General features: G+C 58.8%; 2 protein-coding genes across 2 annotated transcripts; both read left to right on the top strand.

Moving 5' to 3' along the window:
• The first annotated feature begins 883 nt into the window (after positions 1-883).
• BSG (basigin (Ok blood group)) lies at positions 884-13,935 on the top strand. The gene is made up of 8 exons (XM_084302719.1): positions 884-1,013; positions 6,770-6,926; positions 8,579-8,667; positions 9,142-9,269; positions 9,484-9,757; positions 12,048-12,072; positions 12,405-12,473; positions 12,994-13,935. Exons 1-7 carry the CDS (start codon positions 947-949, stop codon positions 12,460-12,462), a joined length of 798 nt encoding a protein of 265 aa, XP_084158845.1. The 5' UTR covers positions 884-946; the 3' UTR covers positions 12,463-12,473; positions 12,994-13,935.
• LOC311219443 (basigin-like) lies at positions 3,600-5,236 on the top strand (the record flags this gene model as incomplete). The annotated part of the gene is made up of 2 exons (XM_084302581.1): positions 3,600-3,813; positions 4,872-5,236. 2 exons carry the CDS (start codon positions 3,600-3,602, stop codon positions 5,234-5,236), a joined length of 579 nt encoding a protein of 192 aa, XP_084158707.1.
• Positions 13,936-15,486: the final 1,551 nt, after the last annotated feature.

The raw sequence follows: 15,486 nt of genomic DNA, 5'->3' as shown, positions 1-15,486 counted from the left end.
GCTCCTCGCGGCTCCCCCCGGGGCCGTGCTGCCGGTTTGTGTTGGCGCGGGCCCCGCCGCTGTCCGCGGGCAGCCTTTGGCCCCGCCTCGCCCCCCGCGCCGGGGAAGCGCCGCCCGGTTCCCTTCCCACGCGTGGGGCCGCGGCCCCGGCTCACCCCGGGGCTGGGGGGGGGAGGGGGGTGGGCACCCGTCCTGCTCGGGGACCCCCGTGGCGGCGGGGCCGAGGAGCGGGGGCAGCGGGCCCCCAGCAGCCGCCCCCCGGTGCCCGGAGCCGTGCCCCGGCCGCGGGCCAAGCTCCCGGTGCCGCCCGGTGCCCCCCGCAGACGGGAGGGGAGCAGGCGGGGGGCGGGCTGCAAACACCGCCCCCCCCCCCCCGGCCCGTCCCCGCTGCTGCCCCGGGACCGGCGGGGGGGGTGCGGGGGCCACCGGGGGCGGGCGGCGCTGCGCAAACAGAGCAAAGGGCGGCCGCTGCGGGAGGCTGCGGGGGCACCGGGCACCGGGCACCGGGCAGGCGCCGCTGCCGTCCCCGGGGCTGTCCGGGGCACCGCGCGGTGGGGGCGCTTTGCCCGCCCTGCCCCGCGGGCACGGCCTCGGCCTGCGGACGGGCACCGGGGGGCGACCGGGAGGGACCGGGGACGGGGGGGGGGGAGCCTCCGCGCTCCGCGGCCCCCCCCCGGTGGCGCCCTCCCATTGGCTGTCGTCGCTTGGTGGGCGGGGCCGCGGCGGGACCGGCCCGAACCGGCTGTCCCCGCGGGGGCCGGCGGGCGGCGGGAGGCGGCTCCGCGGAACCTTTGCTCCGATTGGCCGGGCGCGGCCGGGTGGGCGGGGCTTCGCGCGGGAGCGGCCGCGCGATTGGCTCCGAGGAGCGCCGGGGGGCGTGTCCCGGCGGGGAGCCCCGGCGCCGTGCTTATAGCGGGCGGGCGGCGCGGCGGGAGCGCGGGCGGCGATGGCGGCGGGCGGGCTCCTGGCGCTGCTGGTGCTCGGCGTGCTGGCGGCCGGCGGACACGGCACAAGTACGGGAGCGGGCGCCGGGGGGGAGCGGCCCCGGGGCGGCGGCCCCGGGGCGGCGGGGGGAGAGGGGGTCTGGCCGTACCGGGGGTGCAGTGGGGTCTTTGTGCACGGCCCCGGGGAGGCGGCGGCGGGGGGGGACCGGGACCGGGACCGGGGTTGGGTCCGGCCCTGGGGGATCGTGGCCCGGGAGCCGCGGGGGGGGGGGTGGGGAGCGGGGGCTGCCCGGGGCTGCCCGCCCGGCCCCGCCCCCCCGGGGCTGTGCCCTCCCCCCCCCCCCCGCCACGTGCCTGCCCGCACGCGCCCCGGGGTGCCCGGTTCCCCCCCCCCCCCTCCATACCGAGGGGCTCCGGTTCCTGCAGCCCCCCCCGCGCTGCCGCCGCGCCCTGCTCCGCCGCCTCGTGCTCCCCTCGCGGGGTGTGCCCGGGGCTTTCTCCCCCCCGGGGCCCGCCCGTCTCGGAGCCCCCCCCGGTCGGGGCTGGCGGAGTGGGGCGGGGGCGGCGCTCTGCGGCCCTGGGGGGGCTCAAAAATAACCCAAAATCGCCGCTCCCATCCCGGGGAGCTGGGTGAGGGCACGTTCCCCTGGGGCGAGCGGGCCCCCCCCCCCGGTGGCTGCCCCACGGCGGGGCTGGGGGGGGCCCTGGGGCAGGGCAGGGTGCCTGGGGGGGGGCTCCTGCCCCTGGGCTGGGCGCGAGAAGCTGTGAGGAGCAGCCCCGGGGCTGTGCCTTTTGCTCTGCACTCCCTGGAGTTCCCGTCCCCTTCCCTTCTGCTCCTCTGGGGACCCGAGCTGGGGGGCTGGAAGGTCGGGGGTCTCCTGCTCCCTCTGGGTTTGGGGCAGGACCCCGGGCGTTGGTGGCTCAGCAGCGTGGGTGTGCTTGGACTCTGCTCCCAGCCCCGCGCAGGTCTCCTGCCCGGCCACACGCAGCTCCAGGGAGAGTCCATTTTAGAGCTCTTAGTGGAAAAAAGCCGGCGCTTCGTGTGTCCCTCCCCGAGGCCAAGAAGCAAAGGTCAGACTGCGGGGGGAGCGTGCCCTGAAGTGTGGCGCTGGCCCCCGGCGCTGCCCGCGCCCTCCCTCTGCCTGGGGAGGCTGCTTTTAGCTGGAAGGTGACTCAGGGCAGCGCTATCTGCCCCTGCACGCCACTGCCCAGCCTGACCGGGCGCTGCCTGCCCCTTGGCCTGGGGAGCTGGCTGCGGCCCCTCGCCCCCCAGGGACTCTGGGGGTGCCGGGGGCTGCTGCTGGCACTGCTCCTGTGCCCCAGGACTTAGCGGGTGCTCTCCCCAGCCTGGTGTGCCTGGGGCTGTGGTTGCTCTGCCTCATGTAGGAAGGGAAGAGGACGTGAAGCCCCATGTGAGTGCAGGGGGGACCTGCTGCTACTAGTGCGGGCTAGCTGAAGCTTTTTAGCCTCTGAAAGGCACGAAGTGCCCTCTAACTTGGGGCATGTAACCTTGCAACAGCTTATTTTGTCAGCATACAATAATCACCTTACGGCTGCTAAAAAACAAACGAAGCCCCACCCACCCCCAGAGACAAAAACAAAACTCCAACCCACTGATATTTACTAGCTCCCATTTTAAACCAGGCTGCAGTTAAAATGGGGCAGGCTCCAACATGTGCAGTAGTCAGCTCTGTGACTCTTCAAAATAAGGTGGTTGGGAGCGTTTAATCACAGGCCCGAGGTGTAAGAGCCCGTTCTGGCACCCAGAAGCGTCAGGAGGCGTGCGGGCGGCTCGTCCCGTGGCAATGTGCAAGCGTGGTCCTGGAGGCTGCTGGGCTTGGTCTCTGGGTGCTTTATGAGGTGGCCTCCAGCAAGCTCTGGTGCCCGAGAGCTGCTTGTTACTGGGACCCGTACGGCTTCTGGAGCCCCGGCCACCTCCTGTGCCTTCCTGAAACCAGTTCAGGATCGTTCTGGTGTCTCTGCCACGATTCTGTAACCCAGAATTGCTTGGAACCTTTAAAACTGCTGCGGAGGTGTCACTGCATTTCTGGAAGCAGCCAGCAGCACCGTTGTTGGCATGTGAAATAGCAGCAGGCTCTTCTAGCCCCGAGCTACTCTGACCTCTGTTTTAAAGGTGCCTCAGTTTTAAATATCAGCCGTCTGCTAAAGCTGGCCTGTAGCAGACGGGGGTCGGAGCTCTCCTTGCTTGTCCAAGCATGCTTATTTTTCCAGCTATGGATACCAAAGCTTTAAATCCTCCTTTGAGGAATGTGGAAGTGATTTACTCTGAAATGTACCTTGCAGACTTGTCTGTGTTTTCCCTGAGTTTGAGCAATGCTGGTTTCATAACACTGGTTTGCTTCCAGACTCTCAAAAGCAGCCATGAGTTCTCTTACTGAAACATCCCCAGGAATTCAAAAACAAAAGAAATTGTCCCCGAACCCACCTGCCTCATGCCTGTGTGGAGCAGCCTGTTTAACCATGAAATCCAAGTGCTTTTTAACAAATTTCCTGGGAATAGCCTCAAAGTCTGCTGGTGGCGGCTCTGAGAAGTGCAGCCTGCAGTCAGTGCAGGAAGTACGTGTCATGAGCCTCGCTGGTTCTGCTGAAACCTTGCTCAGACTGAGTCACGTAAGTAACCTTGACGTTGGTGTGATGTCTCTTCCTGGCCTCCGGGAACAGCCCTCCCGGGGCCCTGCTCTTTCCCCTGCTGTCCTGGAGCGATTGGAGCCGGCTTCCCTCCGCAGGCTGCAGCTGGTGGCAGCTGATAGCGGCCGGGAGGCGCCGCAGGCAGCTCGGCTCCCCGCAGCCCTGCGGCTTTTGGGGCTTCCTGAGAGCCAGGCCCTGGGGCTCCGAGCACAGGAACAGCGTGAAAAGTGCCGTCGTTCTGGGTGTCTCTGCCTTTAAGCAGTTTCTGGCTGATTTACCTCTGCAGAGCTGTCTTGTCGGATGGAAAAATCTGATTTTTGCTGTGTGGCAACAGATGTTAGAAATTTCTTCACCTGGTTTGTGGCACTTTGCGGACTGCAAGACAACCTCAAAAAACCACACACCAAAAAAAAAAAAAAAAAAGCCCACAAAACCCAAGCGGTCGTATCAGTAAGGTGTTTAGTGGTGTCAGCATCTTGAGGTGCTCATGAGACCGTGGAGGAGAGCAGCAGGGCTGGCGGCCGGGCCCAGCGGGCGGCCCGCTGCCTGTGGCCGTGCTGGGCTCTGGGCAGCTCCGGGTCATGGTTGGGAGCGCGGGGCTGGGGAGGTGGGTGCGGAGCATCTCCCATCAGCGGGAGATCCGAGCTGCATGCGGTGCTTCTGATGGGGGCACTTCGGGTACCCAGCTGGCATTCTCCAGGCATTAATGGTGTTACTACGAGGAGCGGCCTCTCAGTGCGATCCGTGTACACACAGGGGTGTCTAGGGCAGCGTTTTGCTGTGCCGGGGCTGTCCCGACAGAGCTGGTGGGCAGGGGCTCGCTGTGTGCTTGCCGCGGTGCCCTGGTGCAGACACCTGGTGGGATGCTCGAGCAGTGGAGCCCATGGAGGCCGGGGCAGAAACCCGCTGCTGCCTCGGCCTGACCTGGCTGTGGGCCGAGGTCCGAGGCTGGGGGGCTCTCGGCCTGCCCTGGTGAGCATCGCCTTGGGGTGCTGGCCCCACAGGAGAGGCAGTGCCGCCGTTCTTGCTGGTATCCTGGCAGATTCCGCACGGGCTCCTGGTGTCCTGGCCTCGTGGTGGGAGGCCTTGCTGCCTGGAGGCGCAATAACCCAGAGCTAGGGCCCTGCGTGAGCTGTGCGTCTGGACAGAGAGTGGGGAGGGAGAGGATTCTGGTCTGAAGACTGTGGCATCTTCTCGATGGCTGAATTTTTTTTGCTTGTAGAGGGTGAATTCTTGCTTTGCACTAACACTTTGCACTAATACCTCTTCAACTCGTAGCTGGTTTTATAAAGTCACCGCTGTCTCAAAAGAGACTGACTCAGGACAGCGTCGAGTTGTACTGCGAGGCGATTGGCAATCCCATCCCTGAGATCCAGTGGTGGTTTGAGGGGAACGAGCCAAACGAGACCTATGCTCAGCTTTGGGATGGTGCACGGCAGGACCGTGTCAAAATCAACGCCACCTACAACCTGCACTCCACCAGCACCATCTACATCGCCAACCTCACGGGCGACGACTCGGGCACGTACGAGTGCCGGGCCAGCAACGACCCTGACCGCAACCACTTGTCGAAGAGCCCCAAAGTCAAGTGGATCCGTTCACAGGCTAACGTTTTTGTCATCGAACGTGAGTGGCCGTCCTGAGGCCTTGGCACTTGCTCGGACACTAGTGTCTTGAGTCTCCCGCCATGCTCACCCCTGCACCCGTGTCCTGTGACTCCCCAGAGCCCCCTCACCTTCCCACCCTGGCCGTAGAACTGAGAGACTTTCCCCTTGTGTCATCTCCCTCACCTCCTCTGACCTGACCCAAAATGGCCCTCAAAAAGGGTTGTGACTTCCCAACCAAAACGCCATTCAGCAACCCCGTGCCTTTTCCGGAGCCAAAGACCTGGAACGTGTCGCTTATTCCCCAGTGCCTCCGTGTCCCGGTGCTGGCTTGCAGAGTTCAGTCCTGGTCCTGCTGGTAGACTCTGCCCTAACCACTGACAAACCAGCCCTTCCCTACAGCTCCTGCAGCCTCTGCTTCCGTCAGCGGTCTTGCTTTAAGCTCGCTTTCCTGCTAGTGATACAAGCTTTGGGGACCAAAATCTGCTTTTAGCTTCCCGTGGTGCAACCATTTTTGAAATGGCCGTGTCTGTGTGCGACACTGAGTGTGGCGTAGCCGCGTGTGCTGGGGGCCACCGGGTGCCCTCTGCTCCCAGAGCTGGCAGCGGGACTGGAGCTAACGGGCTGCTGGCTTCTGAGTCCCAGAAACCTGGGTAGGGTGAGGGGATTTAACGTCCCACTAAGGTCTCAGGAATCCTGAAGCATGCTAGGGAGTGCAAAACTCCAGCAGAGCCTTCTTCCAGTGGAATTGGGGCAGGAGGAAAAGCAGAAGGTCTGTTAGGCCTGTGCAAAATTTCTTCCTTCCAGGTGAAGAGCCTGCGTGGAAGGGCAGGGAACGCAGTGCTACCGGGGCTGTGTAATGGCTCTGCTAATGGCAGCCGTGTGCTTCACTGCCTCCAAGTAGAAACGTCTGACTCATCTCACAATGTATAATTTACTGCTGCTTGGCACATGGAGGTCTGGGACCTTTTGGAGTCCTGGTTATGTGTGTTCTCCCAGGAATAAACCCAACTATAAAAATTTGGGCCGCATCATATGATGCATGTATTGCTTGTGTAAGGTCACCTTTGTTACCCCTCCCAAAAGAGGGCTGTGGCTGCCGTAGGTTATGTTACCTGCAGGTTCCTAAATCCACTCTGACTGTGGGAGGTGTTGACATGTAGTGAGCACTAAAGTGGCTCATAAAAGCAGGGAGCTGAGCTACTGTAACTGCCCTTCACAGTATGGCTTTTTCCACTGCTTATTGAGCACTCGGCTCTATTAGAGCTGCACCCATTGAGCAGGAGGCTCAAAGCTGTCCATAGGACATGGCAGCAATCCCGACCCCAGTGGGAGCAGCCACAGAGTCAGTGTCCTGGTACTGCTAGGTGCAGTCAGGTCCTAGCTGTCTGGCTTTCCAGTCTCCCATGCTGGTGTCACCAGTTCTGGTAGGAAACAGACCACAAAGGTAAGTGAAAAGCTCTGGTGGAGGTGAGGAGCTGCGGGTTCTGGCTATCTCGGTACAGGTTGTTGGGCAGCTGCGTGACCTTGTGAATACCAGGTGCTAACTTCAATGGGATTTTTTACAAACAGGTCCAGACATCCAAACACAGCTCACAAGCACTGCTGGCAAGTTGGTCCTCAGCTGCAACCTAACCGAGCCTCACTCTGCCATCGAGGGTCATGAATGGAAGCGTGGAGACAAGATACTTCAAACAGACATGGAGTCGAGCGCTTCCACCACTTACGAGTAAGTGCCGGGTGCAAGGCCAGATAAGGATCTATACAAGGACAGGTTTTTTTTGTTGTGTTTTTTTTTTTTTTTTAACTGGAGGCAATCTTTCCTACCCACTGAACTCAAAGCTAAGTGCTTGCAGTCTTGCCAAAAAATAAGAACTTTTGAACTTCGGAACATAAGATGAACAAAATAAAGTTTTGGTGAGACCACATTCTTCCTACTTCTGGGAGAGGAGGGAATGAGGAGGAGGAGGGAAGGAAAGTGAAGTGCCACCAGTGTCCTCCTGGCAGGAAGAGCCCTGTGGCCCCGTGTCTCCATGCAGAATTAGGCCGGGCTGGGTTTGCTGGGTGCAGCCTGGCCCCGCGCTGTGCCCGCAGCACTGAGAGCTGCGCGGCTGCCTCGCGGAGCCCGGAGGAGCCCCCCCTGCCCCATGTGGAGCTGCACACTCCCGTGTTCTCCGTGCATCACGCTTTTATGCACGTCTCCCTGCTACAGAGTGAGTGGGGAAGCTGCCTGCAGATTAGTTTCTGAAGCTGTTTGCAGGCTGTAGCTGAGCATGCCGGGGATCCCGGCCGTATTGTGGCGGTGCAGCGAGCCTTCCTTTCCGATTACAGTCAGGCCTGGCTGGCACTGACCCAGCAGCTGTAGAGGCATCATGTCCTTTTGTATGGCAGTGCCGACGTGCCTGTCTCCCCATAGCAACAGGGAGCTGAACAAGGATTAAAGTATTTATAACCCAGCCTCCCTCGCGTGACCTCAATTCCTTAGCTGAGTGGTTTTTGGAAGCGGGAAGCTCGGTGCACGGCAGAGCTAACAAACGGCCTGTTGTCCCAGCGCAGCCGGGGACTGAAACTTTGCCCCTTCCCCTGAGTGGCTATTACTAAGCTGCAGAATGTGATGTTTGTTGTAGTGCAGCATAATCCACTAAATCTCAGGGCAGCAGCTTCACAAAGGCAAAAATGGGAGAGCTCTCCCTACACTTGGATCAATCCAGAGTGACTCAGCCTGGGTTTTTCTGTCATTGCCATGTGTGCCAGCAGCCTTCCCTGTACAGGAAGAGTACCCTTCCTCTGAATCTGCTGTCTTAAAGCCCCTGCCCCTCTGCCGTAGAGGTGAACTGCAGGGCTGGTGTTCTGCTGGAGGTGTGTGGCCGTGCTCGGGGGCTTGGTGTAGTAGGGGACGACTTCTAACAGGGCTGCAGTCTGTATGGAAGGTGGAAAAGTGTGAAGTACACCTCGAGGTGTACGTAAGTCAGCATACCTGGTGAAGACGTGTTGCTTTGTTCCTTCCCTTCTGTAGGGGCTAGCAGTCTGCTCTTATTTTCCCCTCTGTAGAGGCCCTGGAGGCAAGAGTGATTCGGGTTAGGGAGTGGAAGCTGCTGCTTTGCAGGGTTTGGGATGCAGGATATCTGTGATCACTGAGGTGACAGACCCATGTCAGACTTGGTGTGTGTGAAATCCCCTCTGCCAGCCGTAATGTGTGGGGAGCGAAGGGCAGGGAGGTGTGTGGTGCTGCACAGATCTTGGTGCTGGAATGGGAGAAACGGCCTGAGGAGGAGGCTGCTGTTCAGGGGTTGTAGGGCTGTCTCTGTGGGTCTGGAGTTGCGCATTTTTGGATGGCAGTAGCTGAGCTGAATGCTTATCTGACAACCTGTTTTTTGGTAGGATCGAGGGGAAGGAGGAAGAGCACTCTGGTACCTATCAATGCATCTACAAAACAAGCCCAGAGATAAAAGGAGAAATAAATATATCAGGTAACTCTACGGGTTTGTGGCTGAGGGGGCGAGTGGGGAAGCCGTGGCCTCCTGAACGCTTTGCTTTGGTAGCAAAGCAAGCTGAAAAGCTGCTTATAGCCCTTACCAGTAGGGCTGCAGGGCTCTACTTGTGAATTATCAGGTTTGCTCTGTGAGGCATCTCAGTTACATCAAGCAATTAAGCTGTCTGCAGGGTCAGCCTGGGGGCCCTTCAGGAAATCAGCCTTCTGTTATGGGAGGGGGGCAGTACCTGGTGGTCAAACCTGTCTGAGCCTTTCTTGAAGCAGCTTGAGATGCTTCCTGCTCTGAAAATGCCAAATGTTGCACAAATGGAGAGGTTAAGACCCGCTAATACATTCCTTAAACTGAAGCTGCCTTATGAGCAACTTTGTCTGATAGTGGCTATTGGACTGCAACGAGCCTTTCTGCCTCTTCCACGGCGAGGTGTCTGACTTCCTTTTTCTCTTGCTGCAGTTGTGCCCCAAGTGGTGGCTTACAAGAAGTCTGAGCATGGGAATGAGGGGGACACGGGGGTGCTGACCTGCAAGAATCCCTCTTTTCCTCCTGTCAGCACTTGGACCTGGTCCAGAAATGGCGTGGAGGTAGGTGCTGTGTCTGTCCTGGCTCCCCTTCTGCCCACCCTGCTTGCCAACAAGGAGGCAGAGGACCTCTTGCATCAGAACTAGTGCTTCCAGAGTAGCTTTCTCCTTAGTGCCATGGCAAGGAGGATTTCTGCAGTGGTGGACCTGTGCATATAATGTGAGCAGCTCCCCTTGTGCCAGCACTACCCTGAAGCTCTCTGTTCCTTCCTTCTAGTCCATCGTCAATGGATCTGGCCGATACATCATCAAGTCCAGCGGCAACAAGACAGAGTTACGCATTCTTAAGCTGAACATCGAGGAGGATACGGGTGACTACCACTGCGTTGCCACCAACTTTTTTGGCAAGGGTGAAGCCACGGTGAACCTGCGCGTACGCAGCCGTCTGGCAGCGCTCTGGCCCTTCCTGGGCATAGTGGCAGAAGTCCTGGTCCTTGTCACCATCATCTTTATCTACGAGAAGAGGAGGAAGCCAGATGAAGTTCTTGATGGTAAGAGGCACCCGGGGTTATATCTTTCTAGGGCGAAAAAGGAGCTTGTAGGGTACAGGCAAATTGTTCTCGGAGAACTCAGACTTTGTCAGATGGGCACCACACCTCAGTGGGAGGCCTGCTTCTCAGGAATGCTTCTTGTCTAATCATCCTAGCCCACACCAGGTTACTTTGGCCTGGAAGTACTTGCACGCTTTGCCAATCCTTCAGCAAGCCGTGCTTTGGCTCCAGAGTTACATGTAGTGCAGGTCAGTCTGACCCTTTGTCTCAGCAGCTCCTCTGCACTTTGTTCAGCTGCTTCACACGAGCATCTCCGGGACGAGCATCTCCGGGACGGGTTTTTCTCTGAGAGTTAACGTTCTGGAGAAAATGATGTGGGAACAGGTAGTAGAGCTTTTCTGAGCTGCAAAGTATGGGAGTGTCAGCAGTTCTCTAACAATAAGCTTAGCCTCAGCTCCTCAATCTGTTTTGGGTCTTCAAATGTACTCATCCCAGCTCTCTGGGAGTTCCTCAAAGCCTGGTGTTATCTTGAATCTGTTCTGGAAGTGTGGCTCCTCCCTTTCCTTATCAGTAGGAATCTTCATTGTGTGGAGCCGGCAGCCCCTCCCTTATCTGATCCTGTTAACAATGCAGTGTGAATGCTCGGTATCCTTCCTGCTGGCTGGGTCAGTCACCTTTGCCCTTTGCTGGGGAACAGCACATCAGGTGGACCGAGTGGTGTGAAGGAAAGTGGAGGGACTAAAACTGAGTATCCCTGCCTGGCTGCAGAGCTTGAGAGATTCTACTCGAGGCGGTTTTATAAGTAAACGTGTTGCCCTCTGGCACGGCGCTCTTGGCTGGAAGGCAGATGTCTACTTAAGAATGGCTGTAGCTACATCTTTTAGCAAAAAAAAAAAAAAAAAAAAGCTGTAACCTGTTTGCTGAGTGTGGTTTCTGCTGATACCAGCTGAGTCCAGATCCTGCTGAGCTCTGTCCGAGTTGTGGTGGAGCCTTTGGCAGATGACGACAGGTCCTGTCATACTGGCAGGGCTCCTCTGGCGGCTCCTCAGCCAAAGATCTTAAGCTCAGGCTCCCGAGTGCTTGTGGGTGAGGATACAGCATTGCACTTGATGCTACAACAGGACAGTGTAAAGCTGCATCTCGCTCCTCGAAAGCCTCAGGAAGGCAATGCTGAGCCAGCTCAGAGCTGCTGAGCTGTGGGTGCGTGGCGGTGGGCTGGCTGCTCCCTGTTTCCTGGGACGGGAGGAGTCCAGCCTGTGCATGGCCTGATATCCTTGCTGGTGTTATCTTTCCACTCTTCCCTTCTCTGCTGCTGGGTGCCACCTCAAATGGTAAGTGGAAGCTGGTTCCAGCCGTATCCTCTCACCAGCTGTGCACAGGTCTGGGTGTCCACGGCAGCCCCGAGTTTACAGCTTGGGTCTCACCACTCAGCGCTGCCTGAGCGGAGGCCTGGGCCGTGGAGGAGGTGATAGGAACCCTCTCCTGGAAAGTGGCAGATTGCAAGGAGCTGGTGAAAGGTCCCAGGGCTGGGCACTTGTTGGCGAAGGTGTTTTCTTAGCCGTGTTTCTCTGTGTAGCGAGACCGTGGCGTGCAGTGTTTGTTTTGTTTCACAGGGTGTGCAGGGAGGAAGAAGGGCTTTACGTGGATACTTAAAGCCTTGTTCCTGCAGCCTTGACTTTGTGTTCAGGTCTGGGAGCTGTTAACAGGGGTGAGAGCAGCAAGTACTTGGGTGTGCTGTCCCACCGAGTGGACTGTGGCTCCCATTTCAGCTCCGGGTGCTAGTGGGAGGACCGGCCGGGGGCACGGGCTGTGGATGTCAGCAGATGGTAGTGGTCAGCAGTGCTGCCTGAGGCTGCCCGGACACTTCCCCGTGTAACTCTGCTTCTGTGGCTTCCTGGATAGTCTCAGGTGTTCCTCGTGGTTATTGAAGCACCAGACCTGACCTCTGCTGATGGGGGGGTAGGAGACCTGGTTGTGCCCGTGCAGTGCCAACAGAAGCAACTGCTTAACAGGAGCTTATGTCTAAGCTTGTGCCGTGTCTCTGCTTAGACAAGAAGCAGCTTAAAACTCATGCTGGGGGTGGTGGTATTCTAAGAAGTAGCCCCCCTGCTCCCCCCAGCCCTGGTGAGATGGGAGCCCTGTCTGTGGTGACCTGTGGTGTCCAGAGTCCCGTCACCTCGGGATGCTGGTCCCCAGTTACGGAGGTGGAAGGGAGGCAGGGATTACTTGGTACGTGTGTTTCCCTGACGCTCTTTGTTCTTTCTTTTCCTGTGCTGTCCTGAACATGAAGATGATGATGGAGGTTCTGCACCACTGTAAGTGCCTTGCTTTTCTACTTAGTCCTGTTTGTACTGGCAGATCACATTAATCAGGAAATCTGCTGTGAATATAAAAGCGAGCTGGTACAGGAATAGCTCGTTAGCTTACAGGGGGACTTTCCCTTCCCATGTGTGTTTGTTTTTTTTTTTTTTTATGGCCTCTATATGAACTGCATACAACTTAGAATGGTACAGAGGTCTCTGAAACTGTTCTGGCAACTAAACTCACCTTGCTGTATCTTGAGCCTCAAGTTGGGTACAAATTGCATTACTGGGTAGGGTGGGTTTTTGTGCTTTGTATTCACTGACCCTTTTCTCCCTCATTCCAGGAAAAGCAATGCCACAAACCACAAGGACAAGAATGTCCGCCAGAGAAATGCTAACTAAGCAGGGGCCAGGTGAGTGCTGCTCCCAGGGGCAGAGCTGCAGCTGCTGAGCCAGGTGCCTTCACCTCCTCACAGCATGAGGCTCGTACGGCTGTCTGGAGGTGCTTGTGTCTGGCTGGAACCCTGCCGGGGCTCTTTAGCAGCTTGTAAAAGCCATGTGGGCAAAAGCTCCCCTTGGCCCAGCATCATAGTGCAGTTCCTGGGAGAGGGAAGGAAGCCTTGCTGTGAAGTTCAAGCACAGGCCACGAGCAGTAAACTGCCAAAGCTGCTGGGACTGCGTGTGAGGCACACTCAGCAGGGCCTGGCCTCCTCCCAAATGGGCCAAGGGAGGCAGGAGAGTGTTGGGCTCTCCATGGTGGGGGTCTTGCAGCATGGGAGGGTCAGGACTACCTGATAGTTTGTACCCTGGATTTGAGCAAGAGATGACTCCAAGCCCACAGCTTTTGTCCGGCTTTATCAGCCCCCCACTAGCACAGCATGGCCTTACGGTACTACTAGGTTATCTAACCGGCTTTTTTCTCTCTCACTCCAGGTGATATGTAGCTGAAGAACTCGTCTGGACATTTTTTTCTTTTCTTTGGTAAAATAGCACCATGAAATATTCTAGTGTGTCCTTGCGATTGAGTTACTTCACTTTCTAAAGGAACTTAAGTTGTAGAAACTAAAATACACGTGTTGTTTTTTTTTAAAAAAAGAGTTGTGGGAGGGTTTTTTCTACCTGTAAGTGTAAATCCCTTGTTTCTGGTAGTCTTGGTCACTGGCTGTCTGTCCTAGGTCTCTTCATGTTGGAGCAGAGTGGGTGGGTGGGAGTACAACTTCTCTTCCTCTCCTCTTGAAGAGCAGCGTGTGCTGGGGGGGCTGTGCTGAGATGCCCTCCTCGCCCCACCTCAGTGTTGGAGGCCACACGAGGAGCTGCGCAGAGCTGACCTGAGCGTGGCAGCAAAATGCACAGTTCCTTGAGGGCTGCTCCACCAGACATGGCTGGCCTGGGTTCCCAGCACGGTGTCGTGTCCTGCACGTGCGGGTTGGGAGGAAACTGCTGTAGCAGCCTTCTGGAGGTGACCCCATCCCTCAGAGCATCTTAGGAGATCCCCCCTACCCCCTGGCTCCTCCAGGGATGCTCTTGGTGGTCACACACAGAAACAGACAACCAGGAGGCAGTGTTAAAGCTGGACACTGGCTGAACATGATTTGTGTTAACTTATTTAATGGGTTGTTAGTATTGCTTCTCAAGTGGCTACACTGGGGCTGGGGGCAAAGTGTGGGGTGAACGCTGGGGGTGCGGTGTGGTGGGGGGTGGTGTGACAGCATGTGTTCTTGTGCTTGGGCCATCTTGGTGTTTGTGCAACATAGGAGCCTGAGAGCAGACGAATGCTCAGTGGTGTCTAATACCTTTATTGCTGAGTAGCATTGAACTGTTCCATCTGTTAACATACTTCACAAATAAAGATAATTCCTCTCTCTCTTTTTTCCACCTTGGTTTGGATTCTGGTCTTTCTTTTCCCTCAGAGGTAGGCCCGTGAGTTTCCTGACCTGCTCTGACCCCTTTCTGGCTCCTCTGGCTGCTGGACACAAAGCTTTGTCCCCCTTTGTCCCACAGCCTAGTGCAGCTCTGGCTGCTCTCTAATCTCACTTGCGTACACCCTGAGAGGTGTTCAAGCCCTAACAAAGGGAGGTGAGCAGCTCTGGGGATGGGTGCTGTGTGCTGCCTCTTAAGGCAAGCTCTGCCTTTCTGCTCTGGCTTCTGGGTTGTGTTCCAGCTGTGCTGCAGGTTTTTGGGATCTCAGCTGCCTGGGACTTCATCCTCCGAAGAGTATCAAAGCCCCCTCGGGAGCTCTGTGACCCAGAATGTGTGGGACTGGCTGGGACCTCAATTTCTGTAAGGGAGGTGAATGTGGGAGGTGTGAGGAGCCTGCAGCAGTGAAGGGTCTCTGCTCTCTTGACCCTCAGGAGCAGAGTCTGTAGCATCTGTGCTTGATGCATAGCACCTCTCTAAGCAATTTCTTTCTCCCTGTTCTTTCCTGGGGGACAAAACAGGGGTGTAAGGCCTCTGTCTGCTTCCTTTGCATGCAGCGTGGTTCCTGCAGAGAGGATGCAGCAGGGGCTCCCTGTCCTGCGGGGGGCCGTGCAGCTGGGCTCTGCGTGCACCAGGAGCTGTTTCTCCCTGCTGGGGGGGTCGCGGGCGTGGGGCCTGGCCTCGGGAGCAGCAGCAGCCGGTAACGGCTCTGCTGTCCTGGTGGTCCTGCTGCACGTCGGCGGGTTATGCAAGCCCTGGCACCGCCGGCCCCGGGCTCTCGGGTGATGAAAAAGAAAAAAATAAAAATCAATGCGTGGCTTAATTTCCTTGATGAGGATTAGGGGGCCTGCCCGACCCGGCACAAAGCCCTGCTTGTGCCTTTTGTTCGCCGGGGCTGGCAGCGGCCGGGGAGCCGGGGGGGGATCGGCCCCGTGCTGCTCCCTGCCGGGAGCTGCGGGGCCGGCACCGGGCACCCGGCTCCCTCCGGTGCCGCCCGCTCGCCCCGGTGCCCGCAGCCTCCCGCCGAAGCGAGGACGCGGCGCCGGCTCCCGGAGCGCTTCGTGCCCCTGCAGGGCCGGGGGGGATCCTGGGCAGGCGGGGGCTTTGCGCTCGGAGGCGGTTTGGAAATCGGCTGCTGCTGGCGGACAGCGCTGGGAGGCGACCAGGGGGAGCGGGGGGGCTCCGGGGCTGGGGCAGGGTGCGGGGGCCGGGGCCGCGGCTCCGGGGCACCCCCGGGTGCGTTTCTGCGCGGCGAGCACCAGGTGGTGCCCGCGCCCCGCTCGCTGTGCCGGGCCGGCTCCGGGACCGTGCGCTCCCCGGGGCCCCGCCGCCGCCGCTCCCGGAGCCCGTTCGTGGCGCTCGGGAGCCTCTGCCCCCCGCGGCGGGTCCCGGCCGCTGCCCCCCGCCTGGCTGCTCGGGGCTGCGCGGCGGAGCCGTCGGGGAAGGACGGGCCCGGGGCTCGGCGGGGGCCCCGCGGGGGACGCGCGCCTCGGGGGCGGCTCCCGGCCC

Source organism: Netta rufina (genome assembly GCF_964035555.1).
Source record: "Netta rufina genome assembly, chromosome: 28".
In the NCBI taxonomy this organism is placed as follows: domain Eukaryota; kingdom Metazoa; phylum Chordata; class Aves; order Anseriformes; family Anatidae; genus Netta; species Netta rufina.
The sequence above is the reverse complement of the archived record's forward strand: the minus strand, read 5'-3'. Positions and strand labels throughout refer to the sequence as shown.